Raw genomic sequence first — 18,854 nt, 5'->3', positions numbered from 1 at the left:
GCAACAATAATAGTGTCTCCTCTCTCAAGCACCATCTACTGCCTTACCTCTAAACTGATCCTCTCTCAAGACAGAGCTTCAGCAGGCCTGCTTACTGTTAGTGATGAAGTGTGTCATCGTGACGTCCCGCAGCAGGCCCGCATCCCCCTGACGGGACACCTCTGTGCCTGGTGGCCTTTGCAGATTGAGCCTGTGCAAGGGGCTGCACTGCGGCTCTGGCTGCGGGCCTCCCTCCCTGTGCCATTGTGCGTCTCTGCGCTGGCACTAAAGTGCTTAACGTCAGCCGGCCCAGGAGGAAGCAATATCTAAATGCGATGTAATGCACGGATTAGCGTTTTGCCTTGGGTGGTGAGGTGGGCAACTGAGCTAAATAGTACATTTCAGTGCGTTTAGCAGATTTTAAAGAAGCTGTGGGAAGGACGGGGCAGCTACGTTATCTTACTTAAATACTGTCCTTTTACCCCGAGTCCCCGACTCCGGGAGGGATGGCGGCCGTGACGATCGCGACGACGCTGCTCTTCGGTGGAGTGAGCCGGGATCTCCCGCCCCGCGCACCTGCACCCGCGCCCGGGCAGCGCGGCTCCTTTAAGGGCGGGCGGGAGCCCGCGCCACATGCCGCTCGCGCCGGAGCCGGAAACGTCGGCGGACGCGGCCCGGGCCCTGTGGAGCCGAGCGCTGCGGCCCCGCCATGAGCCGGCCGCCGGCCCTGCAGGCGCAGACCTGCGGCCCCTGGGAGATGAAGGAGCGCCTGGGCACTGGCGGCTTCGGCAACGTCATTCGCTGGCACAATAAGGTAGGCGGCGGGTCCCGTCCCCCCCTCTCCCGGCCCAGCCCGGGGCCTGCGCTCAGCCGAGCCCGTACTGTGTCCGCAGGAGACCGGCGAGCAAGTGGCCATCAAGCAGTGCCGGCAGGAGCTGAGCCCGCGCAACCGCGACCGCTGGGCGCTGGAGATACAGATCATGAAGAGGTGAGGCGGGCCGCCTCGACGGCGGGCGGGGGCGCTGCCGGCCCTTGGCCGGACCGGGTGGAGCCCAGTGCCCGTTCGCCGGCGGGGCGGGGCGGGCCGGGGCGGGCGGAGGGGCCGCCAGGCGGGATTGCGTCAGCGCCCCGCGACCGGGGGCGGCCTGCGAGCGCGGATCTAACGGCTACGCTGAGGTAAATAGTGGGAGAGGCTGTCGGCCGCCTCTTCCGGGAGGGTGCCCGACCCGCTGCGGGGGCAAGTGCGTAGAAACACACGCTAAAGAAAACCTCGCGTTGTGTTTCGTCGGTCTTGGGTCTTAGATTTGCTTCTTCGACGCTTCTGCCACTGCCTTCAGCGTTACAACAATTCTGCTACGTAGCTGCTCTTTTGCCTAGCTTAATGCCTGTGTTGGGTTGTCCTTCGGGGCATTGCATTGATTTTTCTAGGATGCAATCGTCTGATCGCAGTTTGGATCTTTTCTGGCAGCAGACTGCATCACGCTCTTCGCAAGGCCCGTTCCTGTGGCTCCTAGGCAGATCTGTTGTGCACGTGTGTTGAAGAAATGCACTGACTGCACATGAAATGCAAGGGGTTGGGTCTACGTCCATGAAGGATGGATGAATTGCAGACCTTCAGAATTCACTAGTTCACTTTCTAAAAGGATTAACGTCCTTGTGGGACTTTGCGCGATGACTGTGAGCACGTGAAGCGGCATAGCTGTTGAAGAACAATCGTCTTCCAGGTGTTACCCTAGTTGCGCTCATCACGTGTACTTTTCTCGTTTCTGCTCCTCAGGCTGAACCATCCCAATGTGGTGGCTGCCCGTGACGTCCCTGAAGGGATGCAGAAGCTTGCACCAAATGACTTGCCATTGCTGGCCATGGAGTACTGCCAAGGCGGAGACCTCCGCAAGGTGAGGTCCCTGGGATGGTGACCAAGGGCTGGATCAGTTTCTCAGGTGATCCTAGAGTTTCTATTGAAGTTCCCCTGTAAAACCTCTGTGTCCACATCCTGATGCTTCCTAATTCTTGTCATGGTACCAACAGGTTTTGGTGGGTTGGTCCTTGATATTATGTTCAGCTTGTGAAGACTTAAGCGCTTTCTGAAACTTTTCGTACTTGTTTGGCTGCAAATGACAGCATGTAGAGGATGAGGGCGTGTGTGAGGGATGTGCAACAGGATATGAGTATGAACAAGACCATTGTAGGTCAGGGTACATCTGTGGGCTATACCCTTCTTGATAGTGATTAATTCCTATCTGTTATAGGCAGAAATAACAGATGTTAATTCTAATCTTAATGTTTTTGTAACCTTTCCTATAATCTTCTCATACATAAAAACCAGAGCTTAGAGCTGATACTGCCAGGCACAGGGGAAGTGGCTATAAAGGATGGAGCAAGTAGAAGGAAGAGAATGGGGATGACGCTGACTTGTTTCACCCACTCTTTTTCTCCTCCCATACAGTTAGACCAAGGCCTGAAGCTGTAATTGCTGCTACCGGAGGTCACGATCCCATAGAGTTTTGTGCCTCTAGAGAATTTCATTGCTGTCACTGGAACTTCTGCATTTGTGAGAGTTTGTGGGACTGTGAGCCTCACTCAGGATACAGGAGGGAAGGACTAAATTCTGCGTTGTTTTCTTGCAGTACCTGAATCAGCTGGAGAATTGCTGCGGCTTGCGGGAAGAAGCTATTCTGATCTTGTTATCTGATATTGGTAAGCGGTAGCAGTACCTTCAGTTGTCTGAACTATGGAAGCCCTTTCAGTGCCAAATTTACTCTAAGGATATGCAATATTGACTTTAATGACTCCATCTTAGACTGACCTTTGAAGAGTATACTTGTTTCCTGTCTTGCTCTGCCAACTGTTCCTGTGGGAGGGCTGACCTTTGATTTTTTTCTTCTTGAAAATGTAGAGACGGATTTTCTTGCTCAGCAAAAATGCCACTTGGGATTTTCTGGGAGGTTCTGGATAGCTGAACACTTGCCAGGTGACTCTGGTTTATGTTGCACATCAGTCTCCATCCTCAGGTTAACAGCTGATGATCTGGACTTCAGAGTGTGTGTGATCAGCAGGTTTCCGTTAGCATTTGGGCAAACACTATGTGGAATTTTAGACAGTTCTGGTGCAAAGCTGGCCAAGTGCTATCTAGAGGCTTTTGGGGTTGAGTTTTTTGGTCAAGCTATGTTGTGATCTTACTGAGGATCAGCTGAGGCAAAACTGGCCAGGTGCTAAGGCTTTAGAGAGAAGGTACTTAAGAATTGCCTTTGGGGCAGATGTATGCTTAGAAAGTGAGCTTGTGGCAAGACAATAAATCTACGTTTGTCATTACTTTTACTGCAGATGTGGCTGTTAGGCATTATCTCCCATCATTTGTGTTCCCAGAGCATTTGTATTCTGCTGCTTCATCCTTGTACTCCTGAGTGACCAGGAAATGATACTGGGTGCTGACCAGAAACAATGGCAGATTACGTTTAGAGTGAAGTTTGTGTTCACATGCTTGTGTGTGTATGGGAAGAGGCACAAACCCAAATTTTCAATTGTATTATCTGAACTGTAGCTGACAAGAAATATTTTTGACTATTGATATAACTTGTTCTCCTGATCACTTACAGTGCATGCCTAGTTGGTTTTTTTAGGGCTACTGTCCTTCAGGAGACAGACAATTATATTGTTGATAACTCCTGAAAGCCTAGCTGGATATAATTGTGCACTGAATGAGAGAGCTCTGTCTGGGAATGCAGCACTGTCAGAAGGGACATGAAGTCTCAGAGAGCAGAAAAGTGAGTCCCTTTGGCTCAGGCCTGAGTCACGGTGGAAAAGCACAAACAGGAAATGCTGCCAAGTTTTCTTTTTCCTAGCACCGTGATTTTTTTTTTTTTATCCACAAGAGGGGAGATATATATTAAGGTATCGCCTTGAGCAAGAGTGAGAAAATAGAGGACATTTATTCTGCCTTTGTGTATTCTTAAGACAAGATTTTTTTGTCTTTCTAGTATAGATAGAATTCATCAGTCTGCTGGTTGTGGGGTCTCAGTGGTTCTGAGCAGAGAAAGTATGTTGCATAGAAATTTCCTGTTAAGAATTTTGCAGGTGAAGTGGAGACAAAAACACCTTGTGGACAGGACAGAACAAAGCATTTGGCAGAGCAGCTTTTGGATTCTAGGTTAAAGCCGTTGAAGAAAGAGATAGGTAAAGAAAAGCTGAATATAGCCACTCGGCTGCCCAGCCAGGGTGTTATCACTGATGAGTTTTTCTATAGGCAATTAGGATAAATTTCTGGATTGGTAGCCCATGTCCTTATGGGAGATTTCAGCTTCCTGGATATCAATGGGAATATTGTACTGCAATACTAGCAGGTCTTGGAAATTCTTGAAGTTTGTGGGAGATAACTTCTTGTCATAAGTACTCAGCCAACTAGGAAAGATGCCCTCCTAGACTTGCTGTTTGTGAATAGAGAAGGACTTGTGGGAGATGTTATGGTAGGTGGCTGTCTTGGCCACAGTGATCATGCAGTGGTTGAGTTTAAAGCTTTCAGTGTAATGAGAAAAAAAGGACAGCAGAGTTGTTACCCTGGAATTCAAGAGAGCAAACCTCAAGATATCAAGGGAGCTGTTTAGCAGAGTACCCCGGGAATCTGCCTTTGAGAGCTTAGGAGTCCACGCGTGCTGGTCGGTTTTTAAGAACTACCTTTTAGAAGCACCGAACAGGCAATTCCAGTGTGTTGTAACTGAAACAAGCGGGGCAGAAGACCAGCTTGACTGAACAGGGAACTCCTCGTGGAGCTCAAAAGGAAAAAGAAATTGTATGATGTCTGTAAGCAAGGTCAGGCTTCACAGGAAGATTACAGAGCTGTGGTTCATATATGTAGGGAGAAGACACGAAAGGCCAAAGCCTAATTAGAGTTGAAACTGGCCAGTGTTGTGTCAGACAAGAAGGGCTTTTTAAAGTCCACTATTAGCAAGAGGAGGTCTAAAGAAAACATGGGACCAATATTTGTTGAAGATGGTCACCTGACTAATAGGGATGAAGAAAAAGCGGAGGCATGCAATGTGCTTTCCCCCCTGCCCCTCAGTCTTTAATAATACAGATAGACCTTGGGCTGCCCAGTCCCCTGAGTTGGAGGACCATGAGTGTGAGTGACTTTCCATTTGTGGACACTGAAATTGTAAGGGACTGGCTGTATCAGTTGAATGTTCCTAAGTCCATGGGGCCTGATGGGATTCACCCCAGAGTGCTGAAGGAGCTGGCAGAGGTTATGACTGGACCCCTCTTGATTATCTACCAAAGGCCTTGGGAGTCTGGGGAAGTCCCTGCTGACTGGAAGCTAGTCAACGTTATTCCAGTTTACAAGAAGGGTGTGAGGGAGAGCAAACTCGGTGTGTATCCAGAAGTGTTTGACACCGACTTTTCCTCTTGCACTTGGTGTTTCATTGTATGTTTGATTGTACAAGATTTGACCCAAAAGCCGTCCTTCTACTAGGTAGAAATGAATCCTTACTGAGTTCATGTTAGGTACTGTTAGTTACACTCTTACAAGTGGCTTTTTCTGTGTCTTAGCTTCAGCTCTCAGGTACCTTCATGAGAACAGGATCATCCACAGAGACTTGAAACCAGAGAACATTGTGCTACAGCAAGGAGAGCAAAGGGTAAGCAGGAACCACATGTGTCTGCCTGCGTAGACAAGTAAGTGTAAGAGGAACATGCATGTGCTTCATGCAGTTACAGTGGTTCCTCTGCAAGAGCACTCGATCCAGGATAACAGCTAGCTGAGATCTGTGTCAGATGAACAATATTCTGTGTACAGCTGAGATGAAAGATTGTATTGGACTTTTGGTAAGACCTGATGTTTTGACTTTCAACTATTAAGGCAAGAACCAGACTGTACTGATTGACTAAAGATTTGAATTAGCAGTAATGTCTCCAGCTCTGCGTGTATCAAGCCAATGACAGCTTTACATACTTTACAATTTTAGGAATCTACAGGAGCCTTCCATTTCTTTGTTGACGCTTTCCTGTGTACCTTTGAATAACTGAACCTTTTCTTTCTCTGCTGTATGGTATGCTTTTAACAGGATTTCTCTCCAGTGTTCTTATTCTCTGTTGTGTTTTTCAGTTAATACACAAAATCATTGACCTTGGTTATGCTAAGGAGTTGGATCAGGGTAGCCTATGCACATCCTTTGTTGGGACTCTACAGTACTTGGTAAGGAAGGAATTCAACTAGAAGAGCAGCTACTGCTTTGCAGTGGGATAGAGTTGTTACCAGGCTTTGGTCTGGGATGAAGTACTTGTCCTGGTATGGGGTGCGTTTGGGGTGCTGCAGCTAGCAAAGGTGACTGGTTTTTTTGCTGACAATGGGTTTTCACAGTGTCTGCTAGCTATGTCTGTTAAAATAAGAAGCAGGAGTGCCAATAACTTCTGCCGTTCGCTGTTCAGCACTGTCTTTGATCTGTTGTATAAACGCTAATGAGCTCTTAAGGAATAGAGAGAGCTAAGAGATTGGTGGCTTTGTCTCGTGTGTGTGTGTGTGTGTGTGTGTGTAAACTGTCTCAGGCTCCAGAGCTGCTGGAACAGCAGAAGTATACAGTGACGGTGGATTACTGGAGCTTTGGCACGCTGGCCTTTGAGTGCATTACTGGCTTCCGACCGTTCCTACCCAACTGGCAGCCAGTGCAATGGTGAGTGAGAAGGTGATAAGAACAGCACATTCAATGCGACTGTCCTGTTTACAGGAAGTAGAAGTGTGATCTCTTGACTCTTAGGGTAATATCGCTATGTTCCTTGCCCTTAGGGAGATTGACTCCCTTCACAGGAGTTTGACCTACCCGAGCAAGTTCAGCATTCCTGATACTTGCTCTTTGGGATCAGGACTGACTCCTGCAGGGCAGGTAGCAGAAACCAAAGCAGCATCTGTATTACATTTGTCAAGAGTAGCTTTAAGAGCTTACTAACACACAGGCTGGGAATTATTTCACCATTGTACTTGCTTGAATTCATTAGGCATACAAAAGTGCGACAGAAGAGTGAGCTGGATATTGTCGTTTCAGAAGACTTATGTGGAGAAGTCAAATTTTCTAGCAGATTACCCTGCCCAAACAATCTAAACAGGTGAGGACTGGAAATCGGTTATGTCACACCAGAAACTGTTTCTTCTGCAAAAGGACCAGGTTTATATTATAAGCCTTACTATGTTAATCTGGGAATAAATGGAGTGTATGACACAAACAATGCTTGTGCCCCTTGTCAGACTTGCATAGCTGTGAGTCTCTGTTTCTGCCTTCTAAACACCTCATTTGTGGTCAGGGCGAGTGGGGAGGTCATCAGTCCTCCTGCAGAGACCTGGTCATATGGTGACTGCAAATGCACTTTTACCTCTTCTGATCCCCTTCTTGTTTTGGTCCTTCAGTGTTTTGGCTGAGAGGCTGGAGAAATGGCTGCAACTTATGTTAATGTGGCACCCACGGCAGAGAGGTACAGATCCGACATACGGACCCAATGGGTGTTTCAAAGCTTTGGATGACATTTTGAACTTGAAGGTGAGCAATGGGTCTGTATTGCACTGAAAAGTTTTCCAGAGAACAGTTGACTGTAGCCCATGAGAGAAGAGCCAGGAGTCATAGACCTAGGAGGAGGCACAGCACAAAATCTCATTTAACTGTCTCCCGACGGTTAGTGACAGGTGCTTTCCTCCTGCTTATTTGAGGGCAAATACTCCCTGAGCTTGTTTGGGAGTAGCAGATAGCTTCTGTGTGTTGCTTGGTTCCATATTCTGGTACAGGATTTTGCGGCTGAAGCCGTTTATTTGCCATCTGGCCTGTCTTCCAGTTGATGGAGAACAAGGACTTTGGCATAATGTTATGAAGTAGCTGCGAAGTGATTTCTTGAGCTCTGCAAGTGCTTTGAACAGCTTATCGGTGACCAGTATCTCAGTCCTGGGATCTCTACTCAAACATGACCAATGTATCTTCAACCCTTCTCACATCACGCTACTCTTCTTGTAGTTGCTTCATGTTTTGAACATGGTTACGGGAACTGTACACACATACCCTGTGACAGAGGAGGAGACACTGCAGACTGTGAAGGCCAGGATTGAGTCAGATACAGGAATCCCAGAACAGGACCAGGAGCTGCTGCAGGAAGCTGGACTTGCATTGTTTTCTCAGAAGTTGGCCACTAAACATATAGCTGATAGCAAGGTGAGTCTGGGATACTCCCTTCCTGTCGAGTGAATCAGCAGGCACTGCTTTCACTCCCTGCTGTTCTGCCAGGCTTTCGTCATAGTAACCATACTGACCTAACAGCCCTTGCAGAATAGGCACCCTATTGCCTTTGGTGTTCAGCCTTTGGCTGAGAAGGAACATTCTGCTTATGGTGTTACCGAAGCTTGCTTTTTCTGAGAGAACCTAGTTGGGTCTTTTGTCTCCTGCAGGTGAATGATACTGCAGCTGCAGACACAGACCTCCTCTTTCTCTTCGATAACCAGAAAGTTTCCTATGAGGCTCAGGTTGCTTTGCGTCCTCATCCGGAAAGTGTTGACTGCATCCGTAAGGACTTTCACTAGCATGAATGTGAGAGGTTGTCTGCGTTGAGAGGGCTGCCTGTGTTCTGTGGTCTGTATCATGTACAAAGAGTAGAGAGAGCTTTGGCATATTGGGACTGAAGAAGCAATACAATGGACTGGCATAGCATTCAATTTTTCAAAATAACTGAGGAAAGGAGGTGTTTGATATGCTGGGGAAGCTGCGTAGGGGTTAGCTAACTATAGGCTTTGCAAGAGGTAACATGCCCCTCAAAAGTGATGTTTTGGTTTGTTTTGTCACTTGGTAATGCTACTTTTGAGGCTTCATGCTGATACATATGTTTTTCTCCCCACCCCCCGCCCTCTGTTTGCAGTTCAGGATCCAAAGAAGAATCTCCACTTTTTCCAGTTGCGGAAAGTGTGGGGTCAGATCTGGCACACAATCCGGATGCTGAAAGAGGACTGTAACAGACTTCAGCAGGGACAGCGAGCAGCCATGTACGGTGGCAGTTTCTCTAGAATACTTGTCTCTGCCTTTGCTCCCTGGTGAAAGGGAAAGGTCAGGAATGGGACCCTGTTGGAATGGGGAAGCCCATGAGTGGAGCCATTAACGATTAATGAAAAGCCGAGAGTTCTGTCCTCTGACACAACTGCTTTTGTGCTCACTGCTACTCTCTGAAGTATCCACTTTTGATAAAAGTGGAAGTTTGTGGGTTTAGTTTGGGAGGGTAACAGGACCTTCTTATCCATGCAGGATGAATCTGTTGCGTTACAATAGTACCCTCTCGAAGATGAAGAATTCTATGGCCTCCCTTTCCCAGCAGCTGAAAGCAAAGCTGGACTTCTTTAAAACAAGCATCCAAATCGATCTGGAGAAGTATAAAGAGCAGATTGAATTTGGAATTAGTGAGTATAGCATCTGGCAAACAGAAGCCTCTTTATGCCTCTTATCCCCACTCTTATCTTTTCCTGTGTAAACCTGAGAAGAGCACTCACTCTTCTTTCATTCCTGTAGCTTCCGAGAAGCTGCTGTTTGCCTGGAAAGAGATGGAGCAAGCTGTGGAGCTTTGTGGGCGGGTATGTTTCTCAATCTAACTGCTTATCCTAAAGAAAAAGAGGCTTGGGTTGTTTTTTTTTTTCTCTTCCTCCCTTCCTTTTTCCTTTTTTCCCCCCTCCTTTTCTTTTTCCTTTTTTCTTCATTCTCCTCCCTTAAATAGAAACTTCTTGTGTATGGGCTGATGCCAGATGTCACATTGCCTTGGTTTGCGTGGCACCATTTTTGTCCATTGCCAGTACTTCATGAAGTTCACCGTGTTTGTAATGCTTAGGGAAAAAAGTAGGACCCTGGGGAACGTGAAAGGAGATTTTGCAGTGGTTGCACTCATTAGTCCTGCTAATCCAGTTCCGGAGCCAGGATAGCTGAAAAGAGGATATGGAGCATAGGTTAAACTGAACAGAAAGAGAACCATTAGATGATGGAACACAAGAATTTTAAGCATGAGTCTTGAATCTTGAAAAGGCAACAATTTCCCATTCTTGGTGCACATTCTGCACCTGCTCCCAGTAAGGTATTCAGCCTTCTGACACAAGACAGCGTAATCCCTGTAAGTAGAGCCAAGGACCGTCGCTCCCAGATGAGGAGCGGAAGGTGACTAGTAGATATTTTATTCTTTTCCAGCACTTGGTCCTCCTCTGTTGGGAGGAGGCAGAGAGCAGAACAACTGTCTAACAAGTGGCAAAGTCTGCATGTGAACGAGTTCAAGTGAAAAGCAGAATTTGGGGCACCAGGAGTGGATGTGGTTGTGTGCTGAGGGAAAAGGGGAAAAGCAGTGATAACCTGGAACTAGCAGTACATTTACTACAAAGTCTGACCATTCAGTGGCTCTTTGTTGCAGGCTGAATTTTTTTGTCAAAAAATTCTTGGAATTTGTTTTATCCCAGAGCACCAAGCTAATTTCCTTGAATTGAAATTACTCATTCTCATTTGTGTTTGTCCAAGGCTGCCATTTGCATCTTGATGACATGTTTAGAAACGTGAATGAGAAAGGAAGAGCCAGTGTGAGCAGCAGTGTCTCTTAGTATGAGATTGTCCCATTGTTTATGTTCTGCCCCGCTTTCAGGAGGATGATGTGGATCAGCTAGTGAAGAGGATGATGGCTCTGCAGACAGACATTGTGGACCTGCAGAGAAGCCCGCTAGGTCGAAAACAAGGAGGAACACTGGAGGATTTGTGAGTTGAACTACCTTGAACTTCAGATGCAGGAGTATTGCTAGCTAAGCTTATTCACTGCAGGACAATAAAAGTGATATCTCTTCAGCCCAAATTATGGGGGACTGCAAGGACTTTGACACTAAAAGACAGTTTTTGACTCCTTACCTGTCATTGGTCTGAAATGGCAGACTGGTATAGGAAAGGTTTGAGTTCTTGAACTACTTATTTGCCTTTTTCTTCTAGAGAAGAACAAGCCAGAGAACTGTACCGGAGATTGAGAGAGAAGCCAAGAGGTAAAAGACATGTTAGCTCAAGGTCAGCTTGCTTTGTGTGGATACTTGGAGATCCAATGATGACCACTGAGAAAACTCGGCATTCTAGGCCTGCCCATATGCTAGCTGCACATGGACTCTACTAGACTCGCCTTTTATTGGAGAGGGGAGTCAGGGAATCAGTTTTAAACTAGCTAGCCTTGCTTTCTTGGAGCCTTCGGAGCTCTTGAAACTCCTCTGGAGCTCTTCTCAGAGCAAGCTGTTGCTGTGAGCATATGCTGCTGCATCTCTGTAGGAAGGATGAAAGACATAGCTGTTCCTCTGAGCAGCTATACAGCCCCAAAGCATTAGACCCATCCTACCAACTCTGCTTTCCAGTTCTCATCATTTTGAAGAAGGTGGCTAAAATCCAGTGTAATTCATCCCACTCAAATTTGCATGCCCTGAACTTGGGATGTTTTGGGATTGAAGCAGCAGTGGAAACAAGCCACTAAGAATCTTCTCTGTCCTATAGGACTGTTGTTCTGTGTAATACCCTGACTCTCATTCCAGATCAGAGGACAAGCGGTGACAGCCAAGAAATAGTACGACTGCTCCTACAGGCAATCCAGACCTTTGAAAAGAAAGTCCGAGTCATTTATGCTCAGCTCAGGTGAGCTTTGTAGAGTCAGCTTTTATTGAGGGTTGAGAGAAAGCATTTTCTCCTTGGGCAAGAGGTTTTGTTCAAGAGGTTTAAAAACCAGTGCGTACAGCTAATGAGATCTCGGAGTGTTACAGAAAATAAGAAACTTCAGAAAAGTTCCCCTACTGCAGTTGCCTATGTGTGATCTGATTATTTTTTTTAATAGTAAAACTGTAGTTTGCAAGCAGAAGGCTCTGGAATTGTTCCCCAGAGTGGAGAAAGTGATGAATCTGATGAATGAAGATGAGGAAACAGTTGTTAGGCTTCAGGAGAAGCGACAGAAAGAACTGTGGAACTTGCTGAAAATTGCTTGTGTAAGTAAAATAAAAACTCCAGTTTAACCTGAAAATACGGTTTGTAAGACAGGTTACTGAAATAATAGTAAATTTAGTATGTCCTATCATTCTTTTCTCTGTTGTTTTGAATTAATATTAAAGCCAGGTTCCAGGCTGTCTCATACTCCTGGCTGCTGGAAATTAGTGGAAATAATTGTAGTCTGAATCTTACGTGTTTTCTTCAGAGTAAAGTACGCGGTCCTGTTACTGGCAGTCCAGAGAGCATGAACACATCACGTCTTGGTAGCCCTGGTCAGCTGCTGCTGCAGGTCCCTTCTGGAACCTACAGTTTATCAGAATCTGTCAGGAAAAGGTGAGGCGAAGTCTGGAGTTCTGTAGCTGCTAATGCCAGCGCTACAAAGCTGGGGCTCCTGCTTTGTGAAATAATGACACACAGGCTTTCTCACATTGTATGCTTTGTGTTCAGCTTCTGTCGTCAGCAGTCTTTTTTCACCTAGTAGCTGGACTTCCTGGGGCTTGTGAATCTTCCTTTTGAAAAACGGAATAATGTATAGCTTCACTTCCCTCTGCCCCAATAATAAAGGGTTTGTTTTATCTGGAATGGTTGGGTTCATTTAAATTACACCGCCAACAGGAATTGTTGGAGCATTGTCATGTAGGGCAATAGTAGCTGAGCTGAGCTATATCATAAAGGAGAGACTGCTGTAACCAAGCACGTGTAGTTCTAGCTTGCCTAAATGGACTGAGTCACCAGTTGGAATGACAGACCTTGGTTTGTTTATTCATATGCTGCTTAATCCTTTACAGACTGGTCTGCAACTTTTTCTATAGCAACAGTGACTCCACATAGTAAGAACCCAACTTGGAACACTTCCTTTCCCCTGTCCCAGTAAACTTGGGGATACCACCAACTTTCCCAGTTGTGATATGAATTAGTAGCTTATGAATTGACTGGTAAAGGTTAATATTCTTCAATACTCTGCAGCATACCTGCCAGTATTTCTTAAAGGTAGAGGCAGCATCCCTTTAAACAAAACTGCCATGGAAAATAATTGTGTAATAATTGTTCCTTTCAGTGAGGAGCTACTGCTGGAATCGCAGAAACTCTGTAGCCAACTAGAAAATGTGATGCATGACACAATGAAGGATCAGGAGCAGAGCTTCATGGTAATGCATTTGATATTCTTCTATAAACTGACTGGGGAAGCTCATGGCTTCCAACTTCTGCTTGTGTAACTCTGCCACCAATAAGTAATATGGCTAATGGCAATCTGCATATTACTCTCTTGGACAAGGCAGAGAGTAGGAGCTGTGGGAGATAGAAAGCACCCGTTCCCCCACCTGATGTATTCCCTCCTTGCTGAGAATGCGGGCCACACACTGGGGACTTAACTTGTGCTGAACAATAAAGGACAGGGGAAGGTACTTGCCTGGTGTACAAAAATACCGCAAAACTGCACTCTTAAAATTGGGATGGTCTTGTGGTGGCAAATACATTGGTGGGCAGGGATGCTTATTTAATGAAGCAGAATATTGCAAAGAAAGTAAAAATATTACAGAAAATAAGTAGCTTAAGGGTTTCCTTTTCAGCAGTCACATGGGGTTCATCATGAAACTATACTGACCAACTTTGTCACAGTAAAATTATTAAATCTTTTAAATTACTTCCCCTTTATTCTGGAGAAATCTCAACTGTAAGCTAGCATTGAACTTTGTATTCCTAACTCTTTATTCTTTAGGCTCTCGATTGGAGCTGGCTGCAGCTTCAGGTCGAAGAAACAAACAGTCCAGAACAAACCCCAATGTAAAATCACTTTGGTTGCCTCTGAAGACATGTTACTTCAGGAAGCCAACTGCAAAAAGCTGCTGCCTCTGAGAAGGGAAGTTCAAGTGCCTCCTTCTACTGTCACCTACTGCTTATGTGATACACATGGCCTAGCTTTTAGAATCCACCTCTTGGACACTTTTTTCACATAGATACAGTAGGAAATGCCTGTTCTAATTGCTTGGAAAAAGTTCTTAATTGTGCCTTAAGACAGCACATACTCTTATTCTCTGTCCTGATGCATCTTCCCGTAGGCATCACACATGGTTGTTTTGCTGCCTTTTAGGCTTTCTAATGGACAACGTGTGCCATCAGCTTGCACAGTCACTGGTAACTGTCACCAGTAACTGTCACCTTCCTAATATACTTGAACTGTGAACTTAATTTCTTAACTTTGCTGATTTGCACTTTTTTTTTTTCCCTTAAGTGTAACAGTTGTACTTTATACTTGTTTCCTGTATGGGAACGAAATTATCTAAACCATGTAAACTTTTGGTTTGCTCTTTTTGATACCCTCAATAACATTTTAATGAAAAAGCTGCTTTCACTGTGCAGGTCTCTAAAACATGAGAGGTATGTTATCCTAGAGAACACAGAGAAGGAAATCCTCAGTGTACACGTATAGTTTAACAAAGCAACAGATTATCTATTAACCATGCTTAAAGTTGCACAAAAAAAAAAAGCACAGCTGGAGGGAGCATAGCTTTTCTGAACCTGAGAGAAGAGACAAGACACACCACCATTATCTTCCAACTGTGGCCAATTTATTTCATTCTGATGTAACCCCAAATTTCCACTACAGCACAGAGACCACCATTTATAAAAGGTTGTGAAGTGTAGGACATGCAAGATGCAATACAATAATGGGGAGAGGTGGGATTTTCTTGGGTTTAGGAACAGATTTAAAAGCGAGGAAACCGAAGTGAAATGTGGCACAAACATCACAACTTCCATGCATGCCTTCAAGTATTTTCCTTTGATGTCCACCCTCTGGACTTCAGTGTTGGGTTAAAATGATTCTTTGGAAGAGTAGAAAGTTCACACTTCTTGAAATTTCAGAGTAATGTTAAGGCCAAAACACACTGGTTACACTTTTCCTTCATGTTCCAGAGCACCACCTGTTGTTTTACTTAAAGCTGCATTAAGCTTCCAGCTCAAATCCCAGCCCAACTTTGTGACCTCCAGCACTGAAATTCTTGCCATCAACCAAGCCCGAGAGGGTCAGCTTTACACCTAGGAAAGCAAGTAATGAGACTTCATACACGGATATCCCTCTACCATGCCCTCCCACAAGCACTTGAGCCTCACTAATGTCTCTCAGTTGCTATAGGAACTTCTGTAGGTACACATCCTTTACTTCTATGAACCCATGTAAGATTTCTAGATAATTTGTTTCTCTATTTTTTTCTAGAGGTGACAGTAAAATAACCCTATTTGCTGCTACCAGTTGGGACTTACGTACCATGTCGGAGGGCATGAGTGTAACCAATTCCAATCAGGCTGGCGTTATTCACTTTAGCCTACAGGGGAAAAAAAAAAAATCACAATATTTATACACTGTTTATAAGTATTCAGACAGAATTGTCCCAGTGCCCTGAGAAGGTGATTTATGCATTAGTTCTTTCAGCTACTTGTAGACTAACCTCTAGCAGAGGTGTATTCTGATCCTTTCCTTTTCTCCTCAAGCGGTTCCAGCTTAAGCTGTTACAGGCTTAAGTAATAGTTCCAATCTTTCCCTCAAATTGTGACCCATTATGCCTACATAAAATGCCACCCTGTTCTTCACTGCCCCCAGCACTGTCTTTTTATATCCTTTAATGGACTAGTTACTACAGTCTCTTAGTAGCCAATGAAGTCTGTTTTGTTCACACTCCCCTGTTCAGAAATTGCTTAGTCATGATTTTTTTTAATGAGCAATAAATATATGAATATGCAACCCCCTTTTTGCATTACTAAGTTTTGAGCTGTTTACAATAGTATTTCCCATCTTTCATTTTGGCGGAATTGTCCTGTAACTAATTCTTGAAGTGTAACAAACAGTTGCTACTTCAGTTCTTGGTGTTAGAATGTACACATAGTTACTGTTATTCACTGTCACTTCCATGTGGACATAAGTTTTGTCTCCTGAACTACTCTCTCTTGCTATTTAAACTTTTTTTTTTTTTTGGCCCTAACATCTCTGCAAGAATTTACAAGCATCAGTAACAACACTTATCTCAGGCCCTCAACAGACCTGCAAGGGTTAACTGATTGTTAGGAGAAGGCTGTAAGCTCTCCAGAAGTTCCACCATTTTACTAAAGTACAGTTTTACATTATGTGTTAGATTAGAATTAGAGAATTAAAAAGTATACTGCATCCTCTCACTACCTTTTGAAAACGTATTTTGCATAGGCTCTAAGCACACTAGTCAGACTAGTGACTATTTCACCATGGACAAAACAGTGCTTCAGATTTCTTTTTTCATTGTTTCACAAATATGACCTGTGAGGTCCCAATTTAAGTTTGAATCACAACAGCAGCCACAGTTTGCCGTTTACCATACTGTCTCAGTAACTGTTGAAAGCAATTACTTCATACCACAGATTTTCAGTATTTAAGGGAGCTTGAAATACTCATTCCTGTAACAAAATTCTTACCACAATGGAAGTCTTCTCATCCAGTTGGTACTTAGCAGCAATACCAAAACGTGTGTTGTTACTGCCAGCAGTCCATGCAAGATTGACTGATGTCTCAACCTTATTATTAACCTTCTGATAAATAGACCCACCAAACTCGGTGCCATCATTCCTGTTTGTAATAGATGCAAGTGTGTCAAGCCTTGCCTTGTTTAGTAAATAGTAACTCTTTAGATTAACCCCCACAATCGTTTGATCGTTACCTCTTAAAATGAACCAAGAGCTCCAATACTTCCCTGGACCCGCTGCTCATCTACTTCCTAGCTGGAGCTGGTAGACTCCTGCTTGTGTTTTTTACTCAAAATGAAGTTTTGCTTGCAGAATGGCATAAGACTTTCCCACAGCTGAGACCTATTGTTTGAGGTTCTGACAAAAAAATCCCCAACTAGGTAACATGCTTGCTTGTCTGGAGTTAGGAAAGCAAGCCTACGATAACGCATAAAGGGGCAAATCCAGAAGGAGACTTAAGTTATGGGAACGATGAGACTGAAAACAAAGTTACTGCACTGCAGTGGTTTAAATACACCATCCTCAAAGACTCTTGGAGCATGTGAACACCAAGACTAGAGCTACGCTGCGATGACAGCTGGAAACACTCAAGCACAACGCAACACACACCTCTCTCCTCCACCTCGGGCATTTCTGAGCCAGAAGCTTTCTGTCTGGTGGGGAGTGGGGGAAGGTACAGTAGCTTAATTGAAGGCTCTTTTATCTAACACCAAAATAGAAGTTAAAATTTACAGATTCTAATTCCGAATTAACATTATAAAGTGCCTTTACACCACTGTCTTATATACACAAACACCAAAATTACCCTGAAACAGTCTCAAAAGACAGCCAAGAGTTGGAAAGTTGCCCCTGCTTTAGTTGTACTGAAGATGAAAACACCAAATATAAATTATTTCAAAACAAAACAGCATCCCCTTCCATCCACCCACCTTTCACCTAACTCAGTTAGTGCTCACTATTCATTTAGTTTGACTCCTCCAATAATGTTTTTCTAGGCTCAGATAACACTTACACATTAGTGTGCAGCTGAAAGTCTCCTGCCTTATATCCCAAGGCAAAGTTATTTTGTGAAAGCTTAGACTTGGCTGTATCAAAAGCCATCTGGTAGCCAGCAAGCCAGCCTTCGTAGCCCAACACTGCCCAGCCATAGATGGTTGGTCCAGAGAGATCAATGTCTATGTTGCAGCCTAGATTTACATATTCTCTTTTGTAGGAGGTCTTCAACTTTCCACTCTTCTTCCTGCAGAGAGAAACATGCCATTTTATCTGTATACAAGTATGTATTCTATGTAGTTTTAAATGACTGTAATGCCTACTCAAAACTTAACAGCTGCTGAAGAGGGCATGGGATATATTTACGTGGTGCCATGTTTTCCTCCACCATCTCAAACTCCTTGAAATCTTCCAAGAAGCAACAAAGACAAAAGCATTTCTGCTTAATGCTCTAAAAACCATCGAGTTTCAAATTTTTTTCTCCGCAAGTGAGTGCAATGTGTTATGGCATCATCAGTTTCTTTCAGGAGCATCCATGACATCCCTCACCAATAGCCGACCTTTCTGTCCTTCGGTGACTTTTTGTCTACTCAGTTCTCTCCACCATTCCTTCAGTTGTTTTCCTTCCTTCTTCACTGGTGGATACCAGTCTCCTCTATCAAAAACAAATTTCCTCATCCTCCGGACATCATCCACTTTTAGCCTTTTTCTGTCCCTCTGGAGGAGCCTCTTCCTCTCTCTCCAATGCGTCTTTGTGCTCATTTTGCTATTAATTCAAACTTAACGTAACCAAGACAAAATTTTACCACCTCAATCCTCTCCCCAACCTCCCTTCTCTCCCACTGAATACACAGAACACTGTGCTGCCTGTCACTTGTACCCAGGCCTGGGGTCTCATTTTTTACTTAGCTTGTAATTCCTTACATCCAAGCAGTAGTTCAAACTCTGATTTTCCTGATAGGTTCTCCCCAACAATAAAGAAATACCAGTGATTATTTACAAAGCGGTCTCAAGCTTTGTGCATTATCCAGAATAAATGCTCCTCCTTTGCTCTACTGCCTATCAAAAATAAATACAAAATAATTGAGAAAGGCAGTGGAGTAGTGCTTTTTTTGTCTATCATAGTACCTATCCGGTTCTACCTCCTCATTCAGTTGTGCATAGACATCTGCCCAAGAGCATCAGGAAAACAAATAATTTTGCTTTGTGTTCTTAAGGCACTGAGTTGACAGCAGTAGGAGCGTCAACACTATGAGAAAGATGGTACAAGTTAAGTGGTCCATGTGAGACCTAGCTGTTTAAGGGACGTGTTACAAAAACATAATACCTACTGCAGAAGAACAAAATTTGCCAAAAAGCTGAAGAATCATTTTTAGCAGACCTTGGTCCTTCTGAGCCTGGTGTTAT

At 44.5% G+C, this 18,854-nt stretch overlaps 2 protein-coding genes across 8 annotated transcripts in view; one reads left to right on the top strand and one right to left on the bottom strand.

The window, feature by feature from the left end:
- The first annotated feature begins 622 nt into the window (after window positions 1–622).
- IKBKB (inhibitor of nuclear factor kappa B kinase subunit beta) lies at window positions 623–18,542 on the top strand. 2 transcript variants are annotated; one of them, XM_075736791.1, is made up of 21 exons: window positions 623–793; window positions 873–967; window positions 1,757–1,874; window positions 2,607–2,676; window positions 5,521–5,609; window positions 6,077–6,166; window positions 6,517–6,641; window positions 6,964–7,071; window positions 7,370–7,499; window positions 7,965–8,159; window positions 8,393–8,507; window positions 8,857–8,980; window positions 9,237–9,388; window positions 9,498–9,559; window positions 10,603–10,712; window positions 10,938–10,987; window positions 11,519–11,618; window positions 11,815–11,962; window positions 12,169–12,296; window positions 13,021–13,111; window positions 13,684–18,542. In XM_075736791.1, the coding sequence occupies exons 1-21, from the start codon at window positions 689–691 to the stop codon at window positions 13,750–13,752; spliced, it is 2,274 nt and encodes a 757-aa protein (XP_075592906.1). In that variant the 5' UTR covers window positions 623–688; the 3' UTR covers window positions 13,753–18,542. The 2 variants fall into 2 exon arrangements, with proteins under 2 accessions (XP_075592906.1, XP_075592907.1); XM_075736792.1 differs by lacking the exons at window positions 623–793; window positions 873–967 and adding an exon at window positions 1,063–1,155.
- Window positions 14,512–18,854, bottom strand: part of VDAC3 (voltage dependent anion channel 3) — a 107,797-nt gene continuing 103,454 nt past the window's right edge. For all 6 annotated transcript variants that reach the window (XM_075736803.1, XM_075736807.1, XM_075736804.1 and 3 more), the window contains 4 exons: window positions 17,467–17,694; window positions 16,407–16,557; window positions 15,232–15,289; window positions 14,512–15,002 (listed from right to left, as the gene is read on the bottom strand). In XM_075736803.1, coding sequence (XP_075592918.1) covers window positions 14,911–15,002; window positions 15,232–15,289; window positions 16,407–16,557; window positions 17,467–17,694 — 529 coding nt within the window. In that variant the 3' untranslated portion in view covers window positions 14,512–14,910. The remainder of the gene's footprint in view (window positions 15,003–15,231; window positions 15,290–16,406; window positions 16,558–17,466; window positions 17,695–18,854) is intronic.

Source organism: Balearica regulorum, chromosome 27 (genome assembly GCF_011004875.1).
Source record: "Balearica regulorum gibbericeps isolate bBalReg1 chromosome 27, bBalReg1.pri, whole genome shotgun sequence".
In the NCBI taxonomy this organism is placed as follows: domain Eukaryota; kingdom Metazoa; phylum Chordata; class Aves; order Gruiformes; family Gruidae; genus Balearica; species Balearica regulorum.
This window is presented reverse-complemented; position numbering and strand designations above follow the sequence as displayed.